The following is a 21,091-nucleotide window of genomic DNA, read 5'->3' as shown; positions in this document are numbered from 1 at the left end:
AAAGGAAAGGACTTACTAGTGAGAGGGAGAGAAAGCAGGCAAAGAGAGAACAAGCTTTCTTCTATGTTCTTTGTATAGGTTGCTAGCAGAAGGTGTGGCCCAGATTGAAGGTGGATCTTCACACCTCATACATCTAGATTAAAGGTGAATCTTCCCACCTCAAAGATCCAGGTTAGAAGTGGGTCTTCCCACTTCAAATGACTTAATTAATAAAACAAAATCCTTCTCAGATATGCCCAACTATTTGGGTTTTAGTTAAGTCCAGATGTAGTCAGGTTGACAACCATGAACAGTCATCACAATAGTGTAGTCTTGATATTAGGTGAAGAGGAACATGTTACTACGGAGAATTTCTGAGTAAAGATAGGGCAGCTTAAAATGATGTTTTGTATAGAATAGTGGGAAATCCTTCTAGACAGTACATAAGGAAGCTGGAATTTGAAAGAGCTGCAGTTCTCAGTGAAGTACTTGCTCCTATTTTTATAAACTTTATTTAATAGTATTCAGTTTTTCTTTACTGCCTCTGAATATTTTGTCTTTTATTTTATTTTGTCTCTTCTATTTTTATTAGTTCTTTTACTTCCTTTACATTGCATATTTCTCTAATTCAAATCCTCAGAAATCAGCTTTCTTGCAAAATTTTCCCACTACCAAATATTCCCTGTTCTGTGTGCTAAGAGTATTCTGTATTTGAAGGCTTTAACCTATTGTTGACATTTATTTGCTTGGTTGGTACCTAGTGCTGTGAAACAGTTATTGTTGTTGTTGTTGTTTTAACATTGCTTTCTCTCTAAGACTAAAAATATCATACTCATTTCTGTATTTTCAGTTGTATCTTCTGATTGTTACATAATATGCCCTATAGGTATTTTGATATCTAAGCATATTGTTTCATACCTATAACTCCAACACTTAGAACTTGAGGCAAGAAGACTGCCCTAAGTGTGCACAGGGAGTTTCAAGCCAAACTGAACTACAGACTAAATCCCATTCTATGTTACTATTAACAGAATGTAATATAAACAAACTCATAAAACAAGTGAATGCTTTGACAAACTTCATGAGTCTGTTGGCCTTAATTTGAGGGGAGTTAATTTTTATGTAATACTAGAAATAAGAATGTAAAGTAGAATAAGTTGTAGGTATAATATAGAAGTATAATGGACAAAATAAATAAACTGTTTTGACATTAGTTTTGGGGGGGTGTCAGAAGGCCATTGTTTAATATTATCTCTAACTCTAGAGCACTAGTAGCTGAAAGTCACAAAAAAGGACAATAGGTGTGGAAGGTTCAGTGTCCAATTGAGGCAAGTTACAGTAGCATCACGTGTAATACAGAAATAGATAGAAGATATTTAAACTTTTAAGACTACATGTTAGGAAAATAATTAGGGATAGAGATGGTTTTGACAGCTCATCTATAAGAGATCATTAGGATCATAACTAGTTTTACAAATAAAAGATACATATAGAGGATTATTTCAGAAGCAAAGTACTTGCTAGAGAAGTGTGAGGTTCTATCCTCAACACTGGAAAAATGGTTAGTTAGTTAGTTAAAAATTATATATATATATATATATATATATGTATAATCTTTTTAAAAATTATTTTACACAATTCTTTATTGACTCTTAGAAATTTCACATATGCACCCCAACCCCACTCACTTCCCAGTCCCTCCATATCCATCCCACACTGCTGCAGCATGCCCCACCCAAAGTTAATTAAAAACAAAACAAACAATAAACCCACTTCATGCCTCCCATTTTTCCAATGCCTCTTCACTCATCCTAGTGGCATTGGGAACTGCAGTGTGTCACTCAGTATACCTTTTTGTCTAATCAGCCCCACTCACAAAATGTTCATTGCATTGAGTCATTGGTCTGGTTTAGTGCCTCTAGCATACCACCACCACTGGGCCCTCATTGAAACCCCTCTCAGATATTCCACCCTGAGTCATAGAGATCCTGCAGCTATTGTTCTGCAGCACCAGTCCCTTCACATACTCCAGCAGGTCACAGATGGAACAGATGTTAGGATGTAGGTCTCTGTGGTAGCTGAGCTGGTCAGTCCTGGCCACTGTGACTACCTCCTCGGGAGAGAGGCAGAGCCAGCTCTCCTAGGGCCAGTTCTTGCAAGCCTCTGGTGAAGGGTGGGGTCATCTCTCCTGAGTGCTGGGGATAGAGGGGGTGGGGGGATAGGTAGGAGGTATTTAATCTCTACTGCAGTGTCCAGCAAGGGGCAGGACCAGCTATCCTGGGGCCAGTGAGGGGTAGGGCTGGCTCAGCACAGTCCTTGGATTTCAACATGCATGGTTCCTTTGACCCCCTGGGTAACAGGCACTATGGATATCAGCCCAGACCCTGGCTGCTGTTTGGCTTTGGACCTAGACATGGCCCTGGTGGCAGCATGGCTCTCAGACACCAATATGGCCACAGGTTGCTGCCCAGACTCCATGTATCCATGTGGCCATTGGTACCTTGGGCCACAGACATCAAGACAGACCCTGGCTTTGTTAGGACCACAGACCCAGACATAGTCCTCAAATGCAGGCTTGGATGTCACCATGGCCCCAGGTGGCAGCAGGGGGCACTCAGGTTGGTATGGCCCCCATGGCAGCAAGGCCCTTGGACACCAGCATGGCCCCAGGTGGTGGCCCAGACCTCCAGCATCAGCATTGCCTTCAATGATACCAGGAGTCATGAATGTCAGCATAGACCCTGGCTGTAGTAGGGCCACAGACCCAGACATGGCCCAAGACAGCAGCCCTGACCCAGATGACACTGTGGCCCCAGTGGTAACATAGCCCTCAGATACCAACAAAACCACAGGCATCTGTGTCCTTAGGTGGTACCATGGGCCATAGACATCAGAGATCCCAACTGTGGTAGGTCCATGGACCCAGACATGGTCCCCAGCAGCAGCCTGAGCTTGGATGTCACTATGGCTCCAGGTGGCAGCACAGGCCTCTCAGATTGGCATGGGCCCTGCAGCAGAGTGGCCTTTAGACACCAATATGGCCCCAGCAGACCCCTGGCATCAGCATGGCCTTCGATGGTATCAGGAGTCAGGGACATCAACTCAGACCCTGGCTAGCATAGTACCACGGACCCAGCCATGGCCCTTAGCAGTAACTCTGGCTGGGTTGACACCATGACTCCAGGTGATAGCAGTGGCCACTCCGAATGGCACGGCCCTGGTGGCAACATGGTCACAGATTGTGGCCTAGACCCCTAGCATCCATGGCCTTTGGTGGCAACACAGGCCACGGACATCAATCAATAAAGACCCGAGCTGTGGTAAAGACCACAGATCCAAATATGGTATTCATCAGCAACCCAGGCATGGATGTCACCATGGCCCCAGGTAGCATCCTAGACTTCTGACATCAGCATTCCCTACGATGGGATCAGGAACCACAACATCAACAAAGACCCTGGTCTCGTTAGTGCCACAGACCCAACATGGCCCTCAGCAGCAGCCCTGGACTGGTTAACACCATGGCCCCAGTGGCAACACAGTCCTTGGACACCAACATGGCCACAGGATGTGGTCTATGTAGCCCTTGTCCTCACAGCCTGGGCTATCTGAAACATCCACATGCCTCCTGATGCCATGCGGCTCAGGCAGGCAAAAGACACTCATGGGCCATCCTGGGTTCTCATGGTCCGGCCTACCTGAAACATCTACATGCCCATCTGGAGCCTTGAGGCTCAGGCAGGTGAAAGACAATGATATTTCTTCTTGATTCTTGGATGTAGCTTAGTTTTTAAAAAAAATTACACATAGGACTGAGAAGATAGATCTGTATGTAAAGTGCTAAGATTTGAATTCTCGGGAGTCATCTAAAAGCTGTATGTGGAACTATGCCTGTAATTACAACATTGGGGAAGCAGGAGAGGTGATTCTGGGGTTTGTGGGCCAGCCAGTGTAGCCAAATCAAAGCTCCAAACTCAGTGAGAAGCCCTAGTCTTCCCATGCAAATGCATGTACCCTCACATACATGCACATACCACATAGAAAAATATTTTTCAGAAATACTGAAATTTAAAAATATATTGAAAGTATGTATATTAAAGTTTGTAAAAATAATCATGATCAAAATAAAACTTGGTGCGTTTCTGGAAAATTGGGGCACCTGTTTAGATTATGAAGTTCTGAAGCATGAAAAACAGGACTCTTTACAGTAATACTGAAGGGGTTCGTTGTCTAAAGCAGTAGTCTTCTAACTTAAGGTTTTAAAAAATACTTTCAAATTATATTTAATTTTTTGTGCAGATCATCCCTTTCTTTGAAGCCAGAAGATGAAGACTACCAGATGTGTGAAGGAATTGACTTTGAAGAAATCATAAAATATGATGGACAACTTCTAAAGAAGAAATGTAGATCTATACATCCTTCTAAAAAATCATTTGTTATTAATATTGTCCCAGAAAAAGATAATTTGACTTCTCTGTCAGTGTATTCAGAAGACGGATGGGACTTACCATATGTAATGCACTTGTGGCCACCTATTCTCATTCGCAATCTTCTTCCCTACAGAATTGCTTATTACTTAGAGGTACTTGACAGTTTCTGAGTGTCTTCTTATCTTTGTAGCTTGGTTTATTTAAAGTTATAAACAAAACTTTTTGAAGCTGTAACCAAGATTATAGCATTACTTAAAAATAATGGGCCGGGCGGTGGTGGCGCACGCCTTTAATCCCAGCACTCGGGAGGCAGAGCCAGGTGGATCTCTGTGAGTTCGAGGCCGGCCTGGGCTACCAAGTGAGCTCCAGGAAAGGCGCAAAGCTACACAGAGAAACCCTGTCTCGAAAAAAAAAAAATAATAATAATAATAATGTATTTATCAAATGAAAATTTTAATATTATGTTTAAAAATATAATATACAAACTTCAAGCCTCACAACCTGAGTTGAATCTCCACAACTCATAACTCCCATAAGTAGTTTTCTGACCTCCATAACAGGCCTTAGCATTCTCTCACACATACAATAAATAAACAAAATAAATAATTTTTCAGAAAATAATTAAAATATTTTTCATTAATTTATCTTAGAAATCTACAGAGCTGTATATAGTTATGTGCAAATAATATGTGATTTGCACAACTTATCAGCTTATACAATAAATGACATATAGCCACCATCTGAAGATACCATTTATTTTATAACTTTCTCTTCATATGTATTTCATATATTGTAGGTTTAAATGATGGGTAATGAATTATGAAACATTCTTGGGCATTTGTATTAAAATAATATTTAAGTGTAGTACCTACACAATTAAAGTTTGCTGTGTTAGGTATTCTTTAAGTACAAATTCTCTGAAAATTATGTTTCCTATAAAAATGCTTTTTCTATTAAGTATTCAATTTTAGATTAAGTAAGAGTTTCCTATTTTCTAAGATTGTTTTGTAAATATTTTTGTATCAATGCTTATCAAATATAAATCAGTTCTTCACTATAATCTCTTCTTTGTAGGTTTATTTAACTTTGTGAATTGCAATGTGTTTATGGTTTTGTGATATGTTTTTAAATAGGAGGAATTAACTTATCTGTGGTTATGTTTTTACATTTGACAAATTACCATAATAAGTAGTGAGTACTTGGCCATCATGACCTGAAAGTGTATCCTAGCTCTACCACTTATTAACTTATGGTTTTAGGTAGATTGAACATTGTTGTATTTTACTAAATGGAAATAGTGATAACTTACATGGTTAAGTCATAGGGAAAATCGTCGAGTATCTAAAGAATTTAGTACCATCCGTCACAGGGCCGTGGTTGCCATTTATTAGCCACTTTAGCATAGCAGCACCACCAACACTACCATCGCTGTTTTGTAGAATAGTCTGTTCCACGTACAAGTTTACCAATTGATATTATTTTAAATGTAAGAAATTCTGTTATAACAGTAGGAAAGAGCTGGAAAAAGATTCTAGAAAAGTCATAGAGATGATAACTAAGGTAATGAAGGTGTGAGTGGGGAAAAAAATTAATGATTTTTTGAGATATAATAACATGAACTGATAATGGATGAAGGGATTGTTTTTAAAAATGGCAGACAATGTGTGTTGCTTTTTTGAATTGTAACAGCTTTCTTGTATATTTTTGTTACTTTTAGTTTTCAAAACTACAATAACTAGTAGATAAGTTAGGGCTTATTTTAGTTTTACTGATTATGGCATTACAGTTACAACTTGCTGTGAAGTTTCTCATGTCATTTCATTGTAACCTTTTGTAGCAGTTTATGTAGATCATTTTAATAAGAAAAATTACCCAAATGTAGATCAAGCACTAGGGCAGAGTTACAACTTGAAGAATACTCATGACTTGTTCTGACAGTTACTTCAAAAGAGTTTTGTGTAGTATGTGGAAAGAATAAGTGTATTTTTCAGAAGCATGTTTAAGTTTGTTTTTGTTTTTGCTTCTTATTCCAGGGCATTGAAAACACAGTTTTTACTCTAAGTGAAGGACATTCATCACAGATTTATAATGTTCAAATGGACAATGCCAAGCTATACTTAAAATTGCTTGACTATCTTAATCATGATTGGAAAAGTGAATTTCAAATAAAAGCTAATCAACAGGACATCAATTTTATCAACTTTACCTGTCTCACAGAAATGGAAAAGACTGATTTGGATATTGCAGTCCATATGACTTACAATACTGGTCAGACAATTGTGGCATTTCATAGTCCATATTGGATGGTCAATAAAACTGAACGAATGTTACAATACAAAGCAGATGGAATCCACCGAAAACATCCACCCAATTATAAAAAGCCAGTTCTCTTTTCCTTTCAGCCAAATCACTTTTTTAACAACAATAAGGTATGTGTCATTTTTTTCCAACTTTTGCTTTTTAGATAATATTCTATTTCAGTTTTTAGAGCTCTGAACAATAAAATATGAAATTTAGATAGAACTAACATTTATATATATATATATATGAGGTTTAGAAGGTTAGCATAGCTGGGCACAGTAGCATGCACCAGCATTTGGGAGGCAGGAGAATGTTGATTTTTGAGGCCTGCATATGTACATAGTAAGTTACATCCAACCTGAGCTACACAAGAAACCCTGTTTCAGAAACATCTAACCAAAACAGTACAGTAAGCATTTAGTGTTAAAGATTTGCTATATTATCAATATAAGGGTTTTGTCATGCAAGGCTTTAAGTTTGACCTTTCACACCATAAACAGATGGTATCTAAATTATAATTTATCTCAAATTCTTCTCCTAGGTTCAGCTTATGGTAACTGATAGTGAGCTCTCTGATCAGTTTTCAATTGATACTGTTGGTAGTCATGGAGCCATTAAATGCAAAGGCCTGAAAATGGAATACCAAGTGAGTTTCTTCTGTGCTAAAGAAACTTTGATTTAAAATATATCTGTTGGATACTTAAATTTTATCAGTGTACAATAGTGATAGTTTTCAAACAGTCTTAATTTTTTTTTAGGTTGGTGTCACTATAAACCTCAGCAGTTTTAACATTACCAGAATTGTGATATTTACTCCTTTTTATATGATTAAAAACAAAAGCAAATACCGTATATCAGTGGCAGAAGAAGGAAGTGATAAATGGTTCTCTCTTGACTTAGAGCAGGTATGCAAATGAATTTCCTAAAGTATTTTGTACTTCTGTGTTCAGTGTATATGATAGACTATATGAAAATACCACAGTGAAACCTGATTTGTAATGTGAATATATGCCAACTAAAATGTACTTTTAATTGTGTTTTATTTTGATGTTTCATTCTTTAAATTATCATACACTGTTTTAATTCCCTCGTACCCTAGTTTTGTTTCAATTCCATGAAACATTATTGACTGTTTCTCCTAGGTTTTATTTAATTATTAAAAACTGGACCCTTGCTCCCTTGGATTGTCTAGCTTAATCAGGATGATAGACACTGCCAATTCTAACAAGTTTGGTTAAATAACTGCATTCGAAATTTGGAAACAACAGCACTAGAAGTATAGATAGTATTAAAGAGCAGGAAATTATTTATTTTCCTCACAAAGCTGTTAGGAATGCCTTTATGCTAAGTTAAGTCAACCTTGCTTCTTGAAAGAAAGTAAGAGTCACTTAGAGTGAAATTGGGGTTTTATGTTAGGCAGCTAGACAGGTTTTCTAAATGATAGACTGAGGTTGATATATTACCTAGTTTTGAAAGATTATTATCCTAAAATATACTTAGAATCTAAATTCTAAGATTTTAAAAATATATTTACTATTCTATTCATAATTTTTTTTCTTATACATAAAATCCTTGGGCATATTCTTGAAGTTATTTTGAGGTAAATGAAATCAGTTTTTTGTCAAGTTGTGTTTTTTTTTGTTTTGGGGTTTTGTTTTTGTTTTTTGTTGTTTTTTTTTTCACTTACATACCAATCACAGTTCCCCCTCCCACCCATTCTCCCACCCCCCCCCCCTCATCCCACTCCCCTATCCACTCCTCAGAGAGGATAAGGTCTCCTTGGGGAGTCAACGAAGTCTGGCATACTAAGTTGAGGCAGGACCAAGCCCCCTCCCCCCATGTCAAGGCTGAACAAGGTTTCCTATCCTAGGGAATGTGTTCAAAAAAGCATTTCATGGACCCAGCATAAGTCCTGATCCTAATGCCAGGGGCTCCCCAAACAAATCTAGCTACAAATTGTCACTGACATTCAGAGGGCCTAGTTCAGTCCCTTGCATGTTCCCCAGCTGACAGGCCAGAGTCCATGAGCTCCCACCAGCTTGGGTCAGCTGTCTCTGATTTTCCCATCCTGATCTTGACCTCACTTGCTCCAAAACAAGGACCTTAGGAGGGATACCCTTGGAGGGCCCCAGGAAGGGAAAATAGTTAGGATCTCCTGGGTAAACTGAGAGTGGGGGTAGAAGGGATGGGGTGGGGGGTTGGAAAAGGAGGGACTGAGATGGAGGGAGAGGGAGAGCAATGAAAGAGATCTTGGTAGAGGGAACCATTAGGGGGTTAGGGAGAAACCTGGGGAAATCCCAAGGAATCCACAAGATGACACCAGCTAAGACTCCTAACAATAACAGAGAGGGTGCCTGAACTTAGCTTCCCCTATAATTAGATTAGTGACTACCCTAATTGTCATCATAAAACCTACATCCCGTAACTGATAAGCAGATTCAGTGATCCACAACAACTAGGGTTGAACTCCTAGACTTCAGTTGAAGAAAGGGTTTGGGGTTTTGTTGTTGTTGTTTTTTAATGTCTTATATCTTTCCCACCAATATCTTTGGTTTTCATTTTCTTGAAAATTGTCCTATGATTTTGTCATTTCTTTGGAAGTGACTGGCCTTTCTTCTCTTACTGCATCATAGATCTTTTTTTTCTCTTATTAATTGATATAATATCTCTGTCTGTATATGAGTTACTGGTTATTTTTCTTGAGGTACTTATACATCTGTGGGTTACTGCTACTTCCTGTAAAACTTGAGACTAATGTCTCTTTAAAAATTAGTTCTGCTTCATTCTAAGGTCTACTAGGTTAAGCTTTTATGTTGTCTAAAGTCTTTTCTTTTGTTGGCCCATGAAATAGACTTCTCAGCAATGAGGTTATCTAGGGAGTGAACATGAGAGACAAAATAGAAACAGATTCTAATGGAGTGAGTTTTTGACATGTTTGAGAGATAGTAAAAAAGGCCAATATTACTAGGGAAGGGAAAATTAGAAGACAAAGCCATATGTGAATAAGGGGTAATAATGCAGATTTTTGTATCCTTCACAAATGTTTTACCTTAAAATAAAATGGGATCTGTTAAAAAAAAAAAAAAGGTTTGATCAGTGATTAAACATGATAGAATTTTCTGGCAGTATACTGTGAAAAGCCAGGATTAACAACAACAACAAAAAAATCAATTAAAAAAATTTAGAGCAAGGAGTTGTGGTTGACCCCTTCAGTCCCAGCATTTAGGAGGCAGAGGCAGGTTGTTGTAAGTAGAGTCCAGCCTGTTCTACAAAGTACATTCCAGGATAGCAAGGACTAAGTGGGGAGACCCTGTCTTGAAATGCAAAAACAAAACAAAAAAGATCAGTGATTAAGCACAGTAGATTCTCAGTAAATATTTGTTGACTTAACATGATTTATTTTTTTAAGTGTTCAACAAGTTCTCAGTAAGTCTGTTTGTATGTTTTTATAGTCAGATTTCTATGCCCCCCCTGCCAGCTCCAAATCATGACGCAGAGACTTCTTACATTTTTTTAATCATGAAAGTTCGGCAGATAGCTTAGGCTTGTTCCTAACTAGTTCTTGTAACTTAAATGAACCCATATCTTTTCTATGTTCTTTCATGTGGCCTAGTTACCTTTACTTTGTGAAGCCTATGCTGCTTGCTCTACATCCTTAAGCATCTTCTTGGCGTCTCCGCCTTCTTTTCCCCAGCATTCTCTCTGCCTCAAGTGCCTAGCAATTGACTGTTTAGCTTTTTATTAAACCAATCCCAGTGACATGTCTTCATACAATGTAAAGTATTATTCCACAACATTTTCCCCTTTTTGACTAAAAAAGAAAGATTTTTAACTCTAATACAGTATAACAATATACAATAAGAACAATTATCATGTAAGAATTACATTCATAGCCGGGCGGTGGTGGCACACGCCTTTAATCCCAGTACTCAGGAGGCAGAGCCAGGCGGATCTCTGTGAGTTCGAGGCCAGCCTGGGCTACCAAGTGAGTTCCAGGAAAAGGCGCAAAGCTACACAGAGAAACCCTGTCTCGAAAAACCAAAAAAAAAAAAAGAATTACATTCATAATGTCTAGTCCATTAGTATTTGGCAAATTTAGAGAAAGCATTTCATTACCTAGCTTCTCTTGATGAGTCTCAGGTTTTATACCCAATTTACCTTCTATTATAACTAAGGAAAACTATACCTATAATTATCTAGTCTTGAACTCCATCAAAGACCAGAAGGATATATTACCTGAGTAAACAGGAAGTGTAGTGCAATTCACTTCCAAACCATAGAAATGACTGAAATAGCTGGCTGCTTGGCCAGTCACCCAAGGTTCTTCTCTAATGTTGGGGCATCCAGTCTTGGGCCTATAGGCGTAGAATATCTGACAGATTTTTCTATGAAGCTGGAATTTTGAAAGATTATCCCATCTTGTTTTGGCAAAGTTTTTATAGTCACTTTCTTGTGTGTTCTGCATGTCCAGTTTGTACAGCATACTGTCAGCAGTCGAGGCAAAAACAGTTCTTTGTCCATTGGCTAACCTTGCCATAATGAAAGAAACTCCATATGGAGTTTCTTCAGTTCCCAATATCTTCTATGAAGTAAATTTGTGCTTTCAGGAACAAATGTGTCTCATTGTCATGAAAAGCCTTATGTTATTAAACTATCTTAAATGCCATATTCTGTAGGTCTCTGAGTGTTTGAAGATTACCTGTCTATCTAAAATATATACATATTTGACCTTGAAAACATACCTAACCTGACTACAAGTTTGATGGTAATAGGTGGTTAACTATTAACCTTCATTTCTTTATTATCCTAATGAATTTGTAATAATAACTTTCAAGAACTAGAAATTTACATTACATTGTTAAATGAACTGAATAGGTACAATACCTTAAACAAGAGTAGAAACATATACAGTATAACAAGAATAACCTTAAATTTGTATCAATATACAAAAATCCATACCAACATCTGTAGAAGTAACCGTCTTATTCAGTAAGAAACACAGAACCAATGCAAAGATGAAAGCCCAAGAGGTCAGAGCTAAAAGCCTTACCCTTCATTCTGCAGCTATCCTCTTCAGCCAAGAAAGCTACTTCCTGTGTGTTTGTCTTTATATAGACTTTCTGTTCTGCCTTCTCATTGGTTGTAAACCCAACCACATGACCACCTCATCACTGCCTGTCTGTACAGACCTCCAGGTCTTCTATGGTTGGTATTGAGATTAAAGGCATGTGTCTCCATGCTGGCTGTATCCTTGAACACACAGAGATCCGCCTAGCTCTGCCTCCCAAGACCTGGGATTAAAGGTGTGCACCACCACCACCCAGCTTCTGCGATGGCTTGCTATTAGCTCTGACCCCCAGGCAACTTTATTTATTAACATACAAGTAAAATCACATTTCAGTACAAATAAAATATCATCATGAACATAAAGTATTTAAGACTAGCCGTTGTTAAGTAGACTTAAAAATCCACCCTTTTATCTTATCATTTCTATACTATCCACCCCTTCAGAAAGAGATCCTTGAATCTAACTCCTTTGTTTAGCTTTTTCTTAACAATAACCAATAACAACTTGTAACCAACCCCCCTAAATGATGATAAACATCCATAACCCACCAAATGACCAAAAATTACCCACCCCATTTTTTGGGAATGTGGATGTTATGTTCTTTAGACTGCTTCCTATTGTCTGGGGGCTACTGGCATCTTTGGCAGACCCTTAAAAAATTAGGATAATGGTCTAGTCCTGGCTAAAATAGTCTGTGAGACAAGATCATCTCAACCATCAGCCTTGAAACTGTTCCTGATGCAGAACTCTGAGGAAACTGCAACAGAGGCATTCTGAGAGGCTGGATCACCAAGGCCATCTGTTTTCATTGGTATCTGGTCCCCTTGCTCTGAAAACTCACAAATTTTCAAAGGTAATATACATATCTGTATTAATACAAGTGTAGACTGTGCATTGTGCACAAGTGAGCCAAAGATGATTTTTTTGTTTTATGTTTGAGCAAGTAAAATATACATCACCTGTGTTGTATTATTTTTAGGTTTATTTCTTTATTTCTGTAGCCGTGATTTTCAGGGGGTCTCTCCCGATAAATCCTGCTCCTTTTTAACTTTGAATAAATCCACAGCCTTTCGTTTTCTGTGTAGATAAGCCTAACTTTTTCCCCAATGCAAAACTGACTTATATATTAAAGTTAAGTCATTCCTAAGGTATCTAGGCTGGGTTAATTCAGCAGACCCTTTCACAATCCCATGTCTCCCAGCAGCTTATCACCATTCAAAAAATTTAAAGACAGCACAGTAACATACAGGGTCCAGACTCTCTATTTCCTATATCTACGTGGCTTTTTTGTTGTTGTTATTTTACTCTCTCTTTCTCTTTTTTTTTTTTTTTTTTTTTTGACTGTCTATACCTTTTTCTTTTTTTCTGTAAGCCTATACACATTGTTAAACATACTGTAACCTGATTAGAGGTTTTTAACCATCTGAACCTTCTTTACTGCATATCTGTAAACCTTTTCTATCTGCTTGAGGACAGAACTTAAACCACCACACAGCTTAACTCATGGCGAGCTGGTCTCTGGTTCCACCCCGTTTGTTTCCTTGAGGACCTAGTCTCATGACAGGAGCCATGTTTACCACCCCCATGTTTATAGCCCCCTCTGGGAAGGTTCTGTGTCACACTACTGTAGGCATTTCTACCAAGTCTCATGCCACACAGTAGTGCACTGCTTCTCATAAACCCCATCCTAGTGCTTTTAGCAGAGCCTCTTAAAGAGCTGCTCCTCTCTATGCCACTAACACTGACCCTTCCCAAGAGACCACAATCATCAGGAAGCTGTGTCTTTTTTTAAGCTTTCTTGGGCCTTATGTGGATATAGGTGGCCAGACATTGGGTACCATATGTAGGTGGATTTTTCTGTCCCTCCCATCAGCTCCCAAAACATGACACAGAGACTTATTATTAATTATGAAAGTTCGACTGATAGCTTAGGCTTATTTCTAACTTGTTCTTATAACTTGACTCATATCTTATTCTATGATCTTTTACATGGCTCGACTACCTTTACTTTGTAAAGCCCATGCTGCTTTCTCTGCATCCTTATCATCTCTTTGGCGTCTTTGCCTTCTTCCCAGCATTTTCTCTGCCCTGAAAATCCTGCCTAGCTATTGGCCATTTAGCTTCTTATTAAACCACTCCCAGTGACATATCTTCACAAAGTATAAAGGATTATTCCACAACGATTTTTGGATATAGAATTCTAGATATATCTAGATGTGGCTAACTATAGTTTTCTTTTATTTTAATATACTTTAAGCATATCTTTTCTGTACTTTAATTTTTAACGTTTTCATCTTGTATATTTTATCACTCAAAGGTACTGTTGCATCCTGATTATCACCTTTTGTAAACTACATCTGTAGACAGTTTTTCAATTTTAATTTTTTCTTTTTCAATTTCATCTAAGAAAAATTTTCTTTTGCTTGCTTGAAATTTTGCATTCTAATTTGACTTACAATAATTATGATGTATGATCATGACCATTACGTCTTGTTAAGCTCTACTTTCCAATGAAAAAATTTAAAAGAAATATAGAATATTCTCCAGTCTCAAGAGATCCAATGCATTAATAGTTAGAAAAGACACTGTATTGTTATTTTATATGTTATGTTATTAAACATTAAAAATACAGTTTGAAACTAGGACTCTTAAGGAACATCAGGCTTGGGGGTATTTAGAATGCACATCATTTTAAACATACTTGGTTTCTCATTGGGAAAAGCTTATATTAGTATTGTTGCTACTTTGAGTCTTGAAGGTTCTTGGGTGGCAGCAGTGTGGGCAGAAAAGTTTAATTGCTGCTCTCTGAGGTTATTAAATGACATAGTATTTATGATGAGATCTGTTTAAATATGTGTAATTTATTTTTAGTGTATCCCCTTTTGGCCTGAGAATGCCTCCAATATTCTTCTTATTCGAGTTGAAAGGAGTGAAGGTCCTCCCAAAAGGATACATTTTAACAAGCAAGACAGTTGTATTTTATTGCGTCTGAATAATGAGGTGAGTGCTTTTCCTTGATGTTCATGATCATTATCTTGCATGTATCATCAGAAAAACATGTGTGTGTGTGTGTGTGTGTGTGTGTGTGTGTGTGTGTGTTGGTATTCTAATTGTACTGAAATGTGATTTTGATTGTATGTTAATAAATAAAGTTGCCCAGCTAGCTCAGTCGATAGAACATGAAACTCTTAATCTCAGGGTTGTGGGTTCGAACCCCACGTTGGGCGCCAGATGTAGATGTAACCAACCATCTTATTAAATAAGAAACACAGAACCAATGTAAAAGAGGTTAAGAGCACTGACTGCTCTTCCAGAGGTCTTGAGTTCAATTCCCAGCAACATATATATATTTGCATATATATATTTGCATATATATGCAAATCATATCACAAAATGACTGTTGTAGACTATTATTTTAACTACGCAAAAATGTATTTACATTTGTTTATGCTGCAGACTATTACTTTTAACTGTTTAAAAGCGTGTTACCTTTGTTCATGCTGCATTTGCTTAATGATGCAAGGATGTGTGTTTAATTATGTAAAGATGTGCTGCATCTGTTTGTCTCTGCCTGCCTAAGCACCTGATGGGTTAAGAGCTGAAGGGCCAATAGGTAGGCAGAGAAAGGATGGGTGTGTCTGGCAGGCAGAGAGAGTAAATAGGAGAAACCTGGGCTGAAGAGAGAGAAGAGCAAGAAAGACTAACAAGAAGAGCAGGAGGAGAAATAGCTCAGGGGTTAAGAGCACTTAGTGCTAGACCAGAGGTCCTGAGTTCAGTTCCCAGTCAGAATGGCGAGGAGAGAGGAGGGGAGGGGAGGGGAGGATATATATTATATATATATACACACATATATATAACACACACACATATATGTATATGTGTGTGTGTATGTGTGTGCTACACTTTGCTTTTTGTAACAAATTCCTGATGATTTTCCTTCTTTACTAAAAATTAACCACCATTTCTTTTTATAAAAGAAAAGGTGAAACAAATATAAAATAATTCATCATATAGAAAGTTTGTGGGCATGTCTAGAAAATAAACACTGGAATATACTTGAAATTTCATGTGCATGCAATAGAGTTTCATTGTTTGCCAGAAATAACAAAAGTATGGATTGTCTTCTAATTCTTCACAGAATCCTAAACTATTCTAAGATGTTTTACCATAGTGAACATACATAGAGATGTTGTGGAATATTATTTTAACTAGGCAAAGATGTATTACATTTGTTTATGCTGTGGAATATTACTTTAACTGTGTAAAGGTGTGTTACTTTTGTTTATGCTGCATTTGTTTAATTACATAAAGATATGTTGCTATTTAACCTTGCCTACCTAAGGTACCCAATTGCTCTAAAAAAGAGGTAAACGGCCAATAGCTAGGCAGGAAAAGAATAGGTGGGGTTGGTTGGCAGAGAGAATAATTAATAGGAGAAATCTAGGTTTGAGAGAGAAGAAAGGGAAGAATGAGGGAGAAAGAAAGGGAGATGCCCAGGGCTAGCCAGGCAGTCACCAGCCAGCCAGACACAGAGTATGACATACAGAAAGAAAGGTAAAAGGTCCTGAGGCAAAATGTAGATGAAGAGAAACAGATTAAGTTAAAGAAAGAAAGTTAGCCAGAATTGAGCATAAGCTAAGGCCAAGCATTCATAAGTAATAATCTAAGTCTCCATGTCATGATTTGGGAGCTGGTTGGTGGCCCAAGAAAGAAAAAGCCTGCTGCATTTGGAACCTAATGTGGCATAAGCTATCATATGAATAGTTTTATTATTAAATGTTATCAGTTAATATTCTTAACAAGATGATCACATTAAATTTTTTTCTTTTTAAGCTTGGAGGAATTATTGCAGAAGTTAATTTGGCTGAGCACTCTACAGTTATTACGTTTTCAGATTACCATGATGGTGCAGCTACATTCCTACTAATAAATCATACCAAGAATGACCTTGTTCAGTACAAGCAAAGGTAAGGTGATTGTCACAATGCAGTAATTTATGACTAGCGGGTTTAGGTTGATGTGCCCTGGGCTTGAGACCCCTGAAGAGACTACCAGAGACACGAGTTCACCGAAATGCAAAAGCAAGGTTTATTGAAGCATTTTGAGGGCAGGGACATGGTCAAGCCATCCAACACAGTAGAGGCTGGAGGAGGTGCCTGCCCCTTTGCAAGCTCAGTTTTTAAAGGCAAAAACCACAAGATTACATCATTTAGGGGTGCTAGTACAGGTGTATATTCCTCTACTTTGTGACTCCAGGCTGCCTCAAATTTGCTTTTTCTTGGTTTTTTATTTATTTTCATTTGTTAGTTTTAGTGCATTATGCATACTTCCTTCCCTGACATATAGTTCTAATTGTTGATTAAATAAAACAGTGTTTCTAGACTACCTTTCTAAGCACTTTTCTCAGTGGTGTGCCTCTTACACTACAAAACTAAAGTCTTTATTTCCTGAACATTCTGGGTTCTCTTCCCTGGATGTTTCCCTGTATGATGGGCCTGACTGCTGAAGAAGCTCTTTGTGTTCCTATAAATGCTGTACATAGTTTTTTATTACACCTTTGCATGCAAGGTTCATTTCTCTATGTTTAAGATGCATACAAATACATAGCTAACATTCTTAGTTTTCCTTTTTTTTGAATTCTCATTGCTATCAAAGATAAAACTTGATTAAATTTTTTTATGAGAAGTATTTTACAGTTAATCAAACTGATGTTTTTCATTTAAAGAGGAATTTATCTGCTAATGAACATGTTTACATTTCTTTTTTTTTCCTCTGATGCATGAGGAACACCTATGGGGATGGGGGGGGGTCCCTCTTGGTGTCTTGAGTTCCTTTTTAAAAAGTGGTAGGATTGTTTTATGTATATTTAGGATTTTGTTAAGTAAGTCTATCATGTCCTGTATATAGCATAACTGTTTGTTTTAATTCTACAGTAGGCAAACAATCAAAAGAGATATATGATCTCTCTAATCCCAGCACTTCCATATTTTGATGCATTCCTTTCCATGCTCCTTTTCTCTTTCACCTACCTATCAGTTTAACTTTTAGCACTGTGGCAAGTATAAATTGTTTCAAAACATAATTTTCGATGAACATGTGTTTAGAATTTTGTGCATTTCCATCTTTATAATGTTCTCATTTAGTGTTTTTCTCCCAGTGTTTAGACACAGGGTTTTATTATGTGACCCAGGTTAGCCTTAAACTCAAAAATATCTTGCCTCTGCCTCCTAACTATTGGGATTACATAGTTGTGCCATTAGGTCTGGTTGTTTATCTTTTTTTTTTTTTTTTTTTTTTTTTGGTTTTTCGAGACAGGGTTTCTCTGCGTAGTTTTGCGCCTTTCCTGGAGCTCCCTTGGTAGCCCAGGCTGGCCTCGAACTCAGCAATCTGCCTGGCTCTGCCTCCCGAGTGCTGGGATTAAAGGCGTGCGCCACCACCACCCGGCTGTTTATCTTTTAATAAGAATCTTTAACCCATTTTAATAATTGTAACTGAATTTTATCTCTCGCCTTGTTTGTTTTTGTTTTGTGCGTGTGTTTGTGCCTTCAATTACTCTCCATTTTATTTGTTGAGGTGAGTCTCTGGCTGAGCTAGGAGCTCGTAGATTCTGGCTAATCTTGCTAGCTAGCTTGCCGAAGGGATCCCTTGTCTCTGCGTCCTGAGTTTGGGCTCTCGGAAACTCTCTCTAGGGATCCAGACTCTGTTCCTCACACTAATGCTGCAAGCACTTAATCCATGGAGCCATATCCCCTGTCCTTTGCCATAATATTATAACATATATATTATCTAATAATTTGGAAAATAACTTGTCCTATTTGTGGATATGTGAAACTAGCCTCATTTCTAATTAATTTTCACTTTTCGTTGTTACTGTTGTTTGATTAGTTTTGAGTCTGGATATTAAACTCAGGATCTGTACTACTTTTGAACTTGACTTTTTGTCTTTCTGTGTATGTGGGTGTGCATATTATATGTGTGCAGTTGCTCTCAAAGACCAGAAAGGGTGTGTGGCCCTCTGGAACTAGAGTTGCAGGTTGTTATAAGTCTCCTGAGGTGAGTGCTGGGAACTGAGCCTGGATCCTGTAGAAGAGCTACACATACTTTTAACATGTGAGCCACCTCTCCAGCTTCTATGTAGTACTTTTAGAATATATTTCTATAATTTAAAGTAAAACAAAATACTAATTTTAGATTCTTGAAGGTCTTTATTTTCTCAGAAAAATGTTTGAAATATTCTTGTTTTCTTAGAGAATACATTTTTCATTGGAAGAGATAATAACATTCTGAAAGATCATATAGACTTGATCTTTTCATTGTGTAAGGGGGAAAAAACCTTTTCTAGTCTTAATTAGAATTTTTACAAATTTCAAGTAATGGGATAAGAATGAAATAGTATTTAGGATTTTTATGTATTTATCAATTGTATTTAATCTATTACATATTTTTATTACTTAATGTCAGTTCTCTCAGTGAAATAGAAGATTCCCTTCCTCCTGGAAAAGCGGTTTATTATACATGGGCTGATCCAGTGGGCTCTAGAAAGCTGAAATGGAGTTGTGGGCAAAGCCATGGTGAAGTAACACATAAGGATGTAAGTACTAAGTCGGTCATTATGGGGTTCTCAGCTGCCCTTTTGTTTTTTGATGCAGATATTCTTTTACCCCTAGTTGATTTTAAGGACTGTTTTTGGCTATTCTGTAAAAGCTAGCAAAGATTTTAAAAAAACAGTATTGAAGTTGTTTTTAACTTTTGCCACTTTTTTTTTTTTTTTTTTTTTTTTTTTTTTGGCTTTTTGAGACAGGGTTTCTCTGTGTAGCTTTGTGCCTTTCCTGGAACTCACTTGGTAGCCCAGGCTGGCCTTGAACTCACAGAGATCCGCCTGGCTCTGCCTCCCAAGTGCTGGGATTAAAGGCGTGCGCCACCACCGCCCGGCAAACTTTTGCCACTTTTATTTAGTTTTGCCTTTTTCAAATTCCAACCAGAAGCTAAGTAGAAATGGAAGCCAGTAGCCAACCTGTTGTTTCTCTAAAGAAGTATGTAAGCCCATAGCAAGAGTTGGCATTTAGAAGAAACAGCAGAGTGTAATCATTCCTTGTGGTCATTGTACAGAATTAGTCCTGTCACACTTGATCTTTTCCAAAAATACCAAGAACTACAAGTCCGATTTTGTTTACATCATCATTTGTTTTTACTGTTAATAAAAGTTGGTGTACTTGAAGAAGTCTTGCAGCATTCACCTCTTAAGTATCTTGCCCCATACTGATAGTTACCTTAACTGGATTTCAACTCTATAAGGTGCCTAAACTAAAAGAATTCATTTCTCAGTGGAAGCTGTAAAAACAAATGATGATCATTTCAGGGACCGAAATCACCAGTTTTACAGCACTTAACCAACCACTAGCCATTTTCCAGCCCTCTATAAGCATTTTTGTTTTGCATACTTTTCTTCAATAAAAAGTATTTTACCAAATAAGAAATTCTGTGTTCAGTTTGTCTTTTCATACTACTTGTACTGTTTTAGATTTTCGTTTATGTGTTGGTGTGTTGCCTGCATACTACGTATGTAGACTATATGCATATGAGTTCCCATGGACATCAGAAGTGGGTGGCAGATCTTCTGAAACTGAATGCATATGATAGTTGTGAGCTGCCTGATGTGTATGTTGGGAAATAGCTGGTTTTTTTTTTTCCCATTGTCTATTATAGCAGTGTGGGATTTAGTTGATTTTGTTTTAAAGCAGATTTCATAAAATTAGCCTAACTTTGATTTTTTTTAAATTCTTGATTAGCAGGTTTTGGGGATTTTTTTTGTTTGTTTGTTTGATTTGGTTTGGTTTTTTAAGACAGGGACTTCCTAAATAACCCTGGATGTTCTGAAATGTGCTATATAGACTAGGCTGACCTCAAACTACATATATCTACGTGCTTCTGCCTCCAAATACTGGGATTAATGGCCTATATGATCTCTTTATTATTACATTGCAGAGTTAAATAATACTAATACTTTGACGTTTATAAAAATAAGTTTGAAATTTGGCACATTAGAGATTCAAATTATTTGGAAATACCTGTTTTCTTAATTCTCTGTACTTCTAGTACTATGTATTTTATTTGAGACGTTTTTGTAGCTAATGCTATGGTACCTAGGTAGTACTTTTGTGGTAACTTCAGTTTTTAATTTCTGTGTATTGTAACATAAATGTGAATTAAGTATTAAACTTTTCTATTAATCAGAATACTTATTAACTAGAATTTATGGTTAACTTAATTTATTACATTAGTTTTATCATTGAATCTAAAGATCAGATATCAA

The 21,091-nt window shown here is 37.3% G+C and overlaps 1 protein-coding gene across 4 annotated transcripts in view; it reads left to right on the top strand.

Annotated features, from left to right (window-relative positions):
• Vps13a (vacuolar protein sorting 13 homolog A) overlaps positions 1-21,091 on the top strand; it is a 221,886-nt gene that overhangs the window by 152,514 nt on the left and 48,281 nt on the right. For all 4 annotated transcript variants that reach the window (XM_028874876.2, XM_028874875.2, XM_028874877.2 and 1 more), the window contains exons 47-53: positions 4,279-4,561; positions 6,443-6,838; positions 7,252-7,356; positions 7,469-7,615; positions 14,650-14,778; positions 16,612-16,745; positions 19,240-19,369. In XM_028874876.2, the coding sequence (XP_028730709.1) occupies positions 4,279-4,561; positions 6,443-6,838; positions 7,252-7,356; positions 7,469-7,615; positions 14,650-14,778; positions 16,612-16,745; positions 19,240-19,369 (1,324 nt within the window). The remainder of the gene's footprint in view (positions 1-4,278; positions 4,562-6,442; positions 6,839-7,251; positions 7,357-7,468; positions 7,616-14,649; positions 14,779-16,611; positions 16,746-19,239; positions 19,370-21,091) is intronic.

The sequence above is a fragment of the Peromyscus leucopus genome, chromosome 1, assembly GCF_004664715.2.
Source record: "Peromyscus leucopus breed LL Stock chromosome 1, UCI_PerLeu_2.1, whole genome shotgun sequence".
In the NCBI taxonomy this organism is placed as follows: domain Eukaryota; kingdom Metazoa; phylum Chordata; class Mammalia; order Rodentia; family Cricetidae; genus Peromyscus; species Peromyscus leucopus.
Note: the sequence above shows the minus strand (reverse complement) of the source record. Positions and strands in the feature narration are given on the sequence as shown.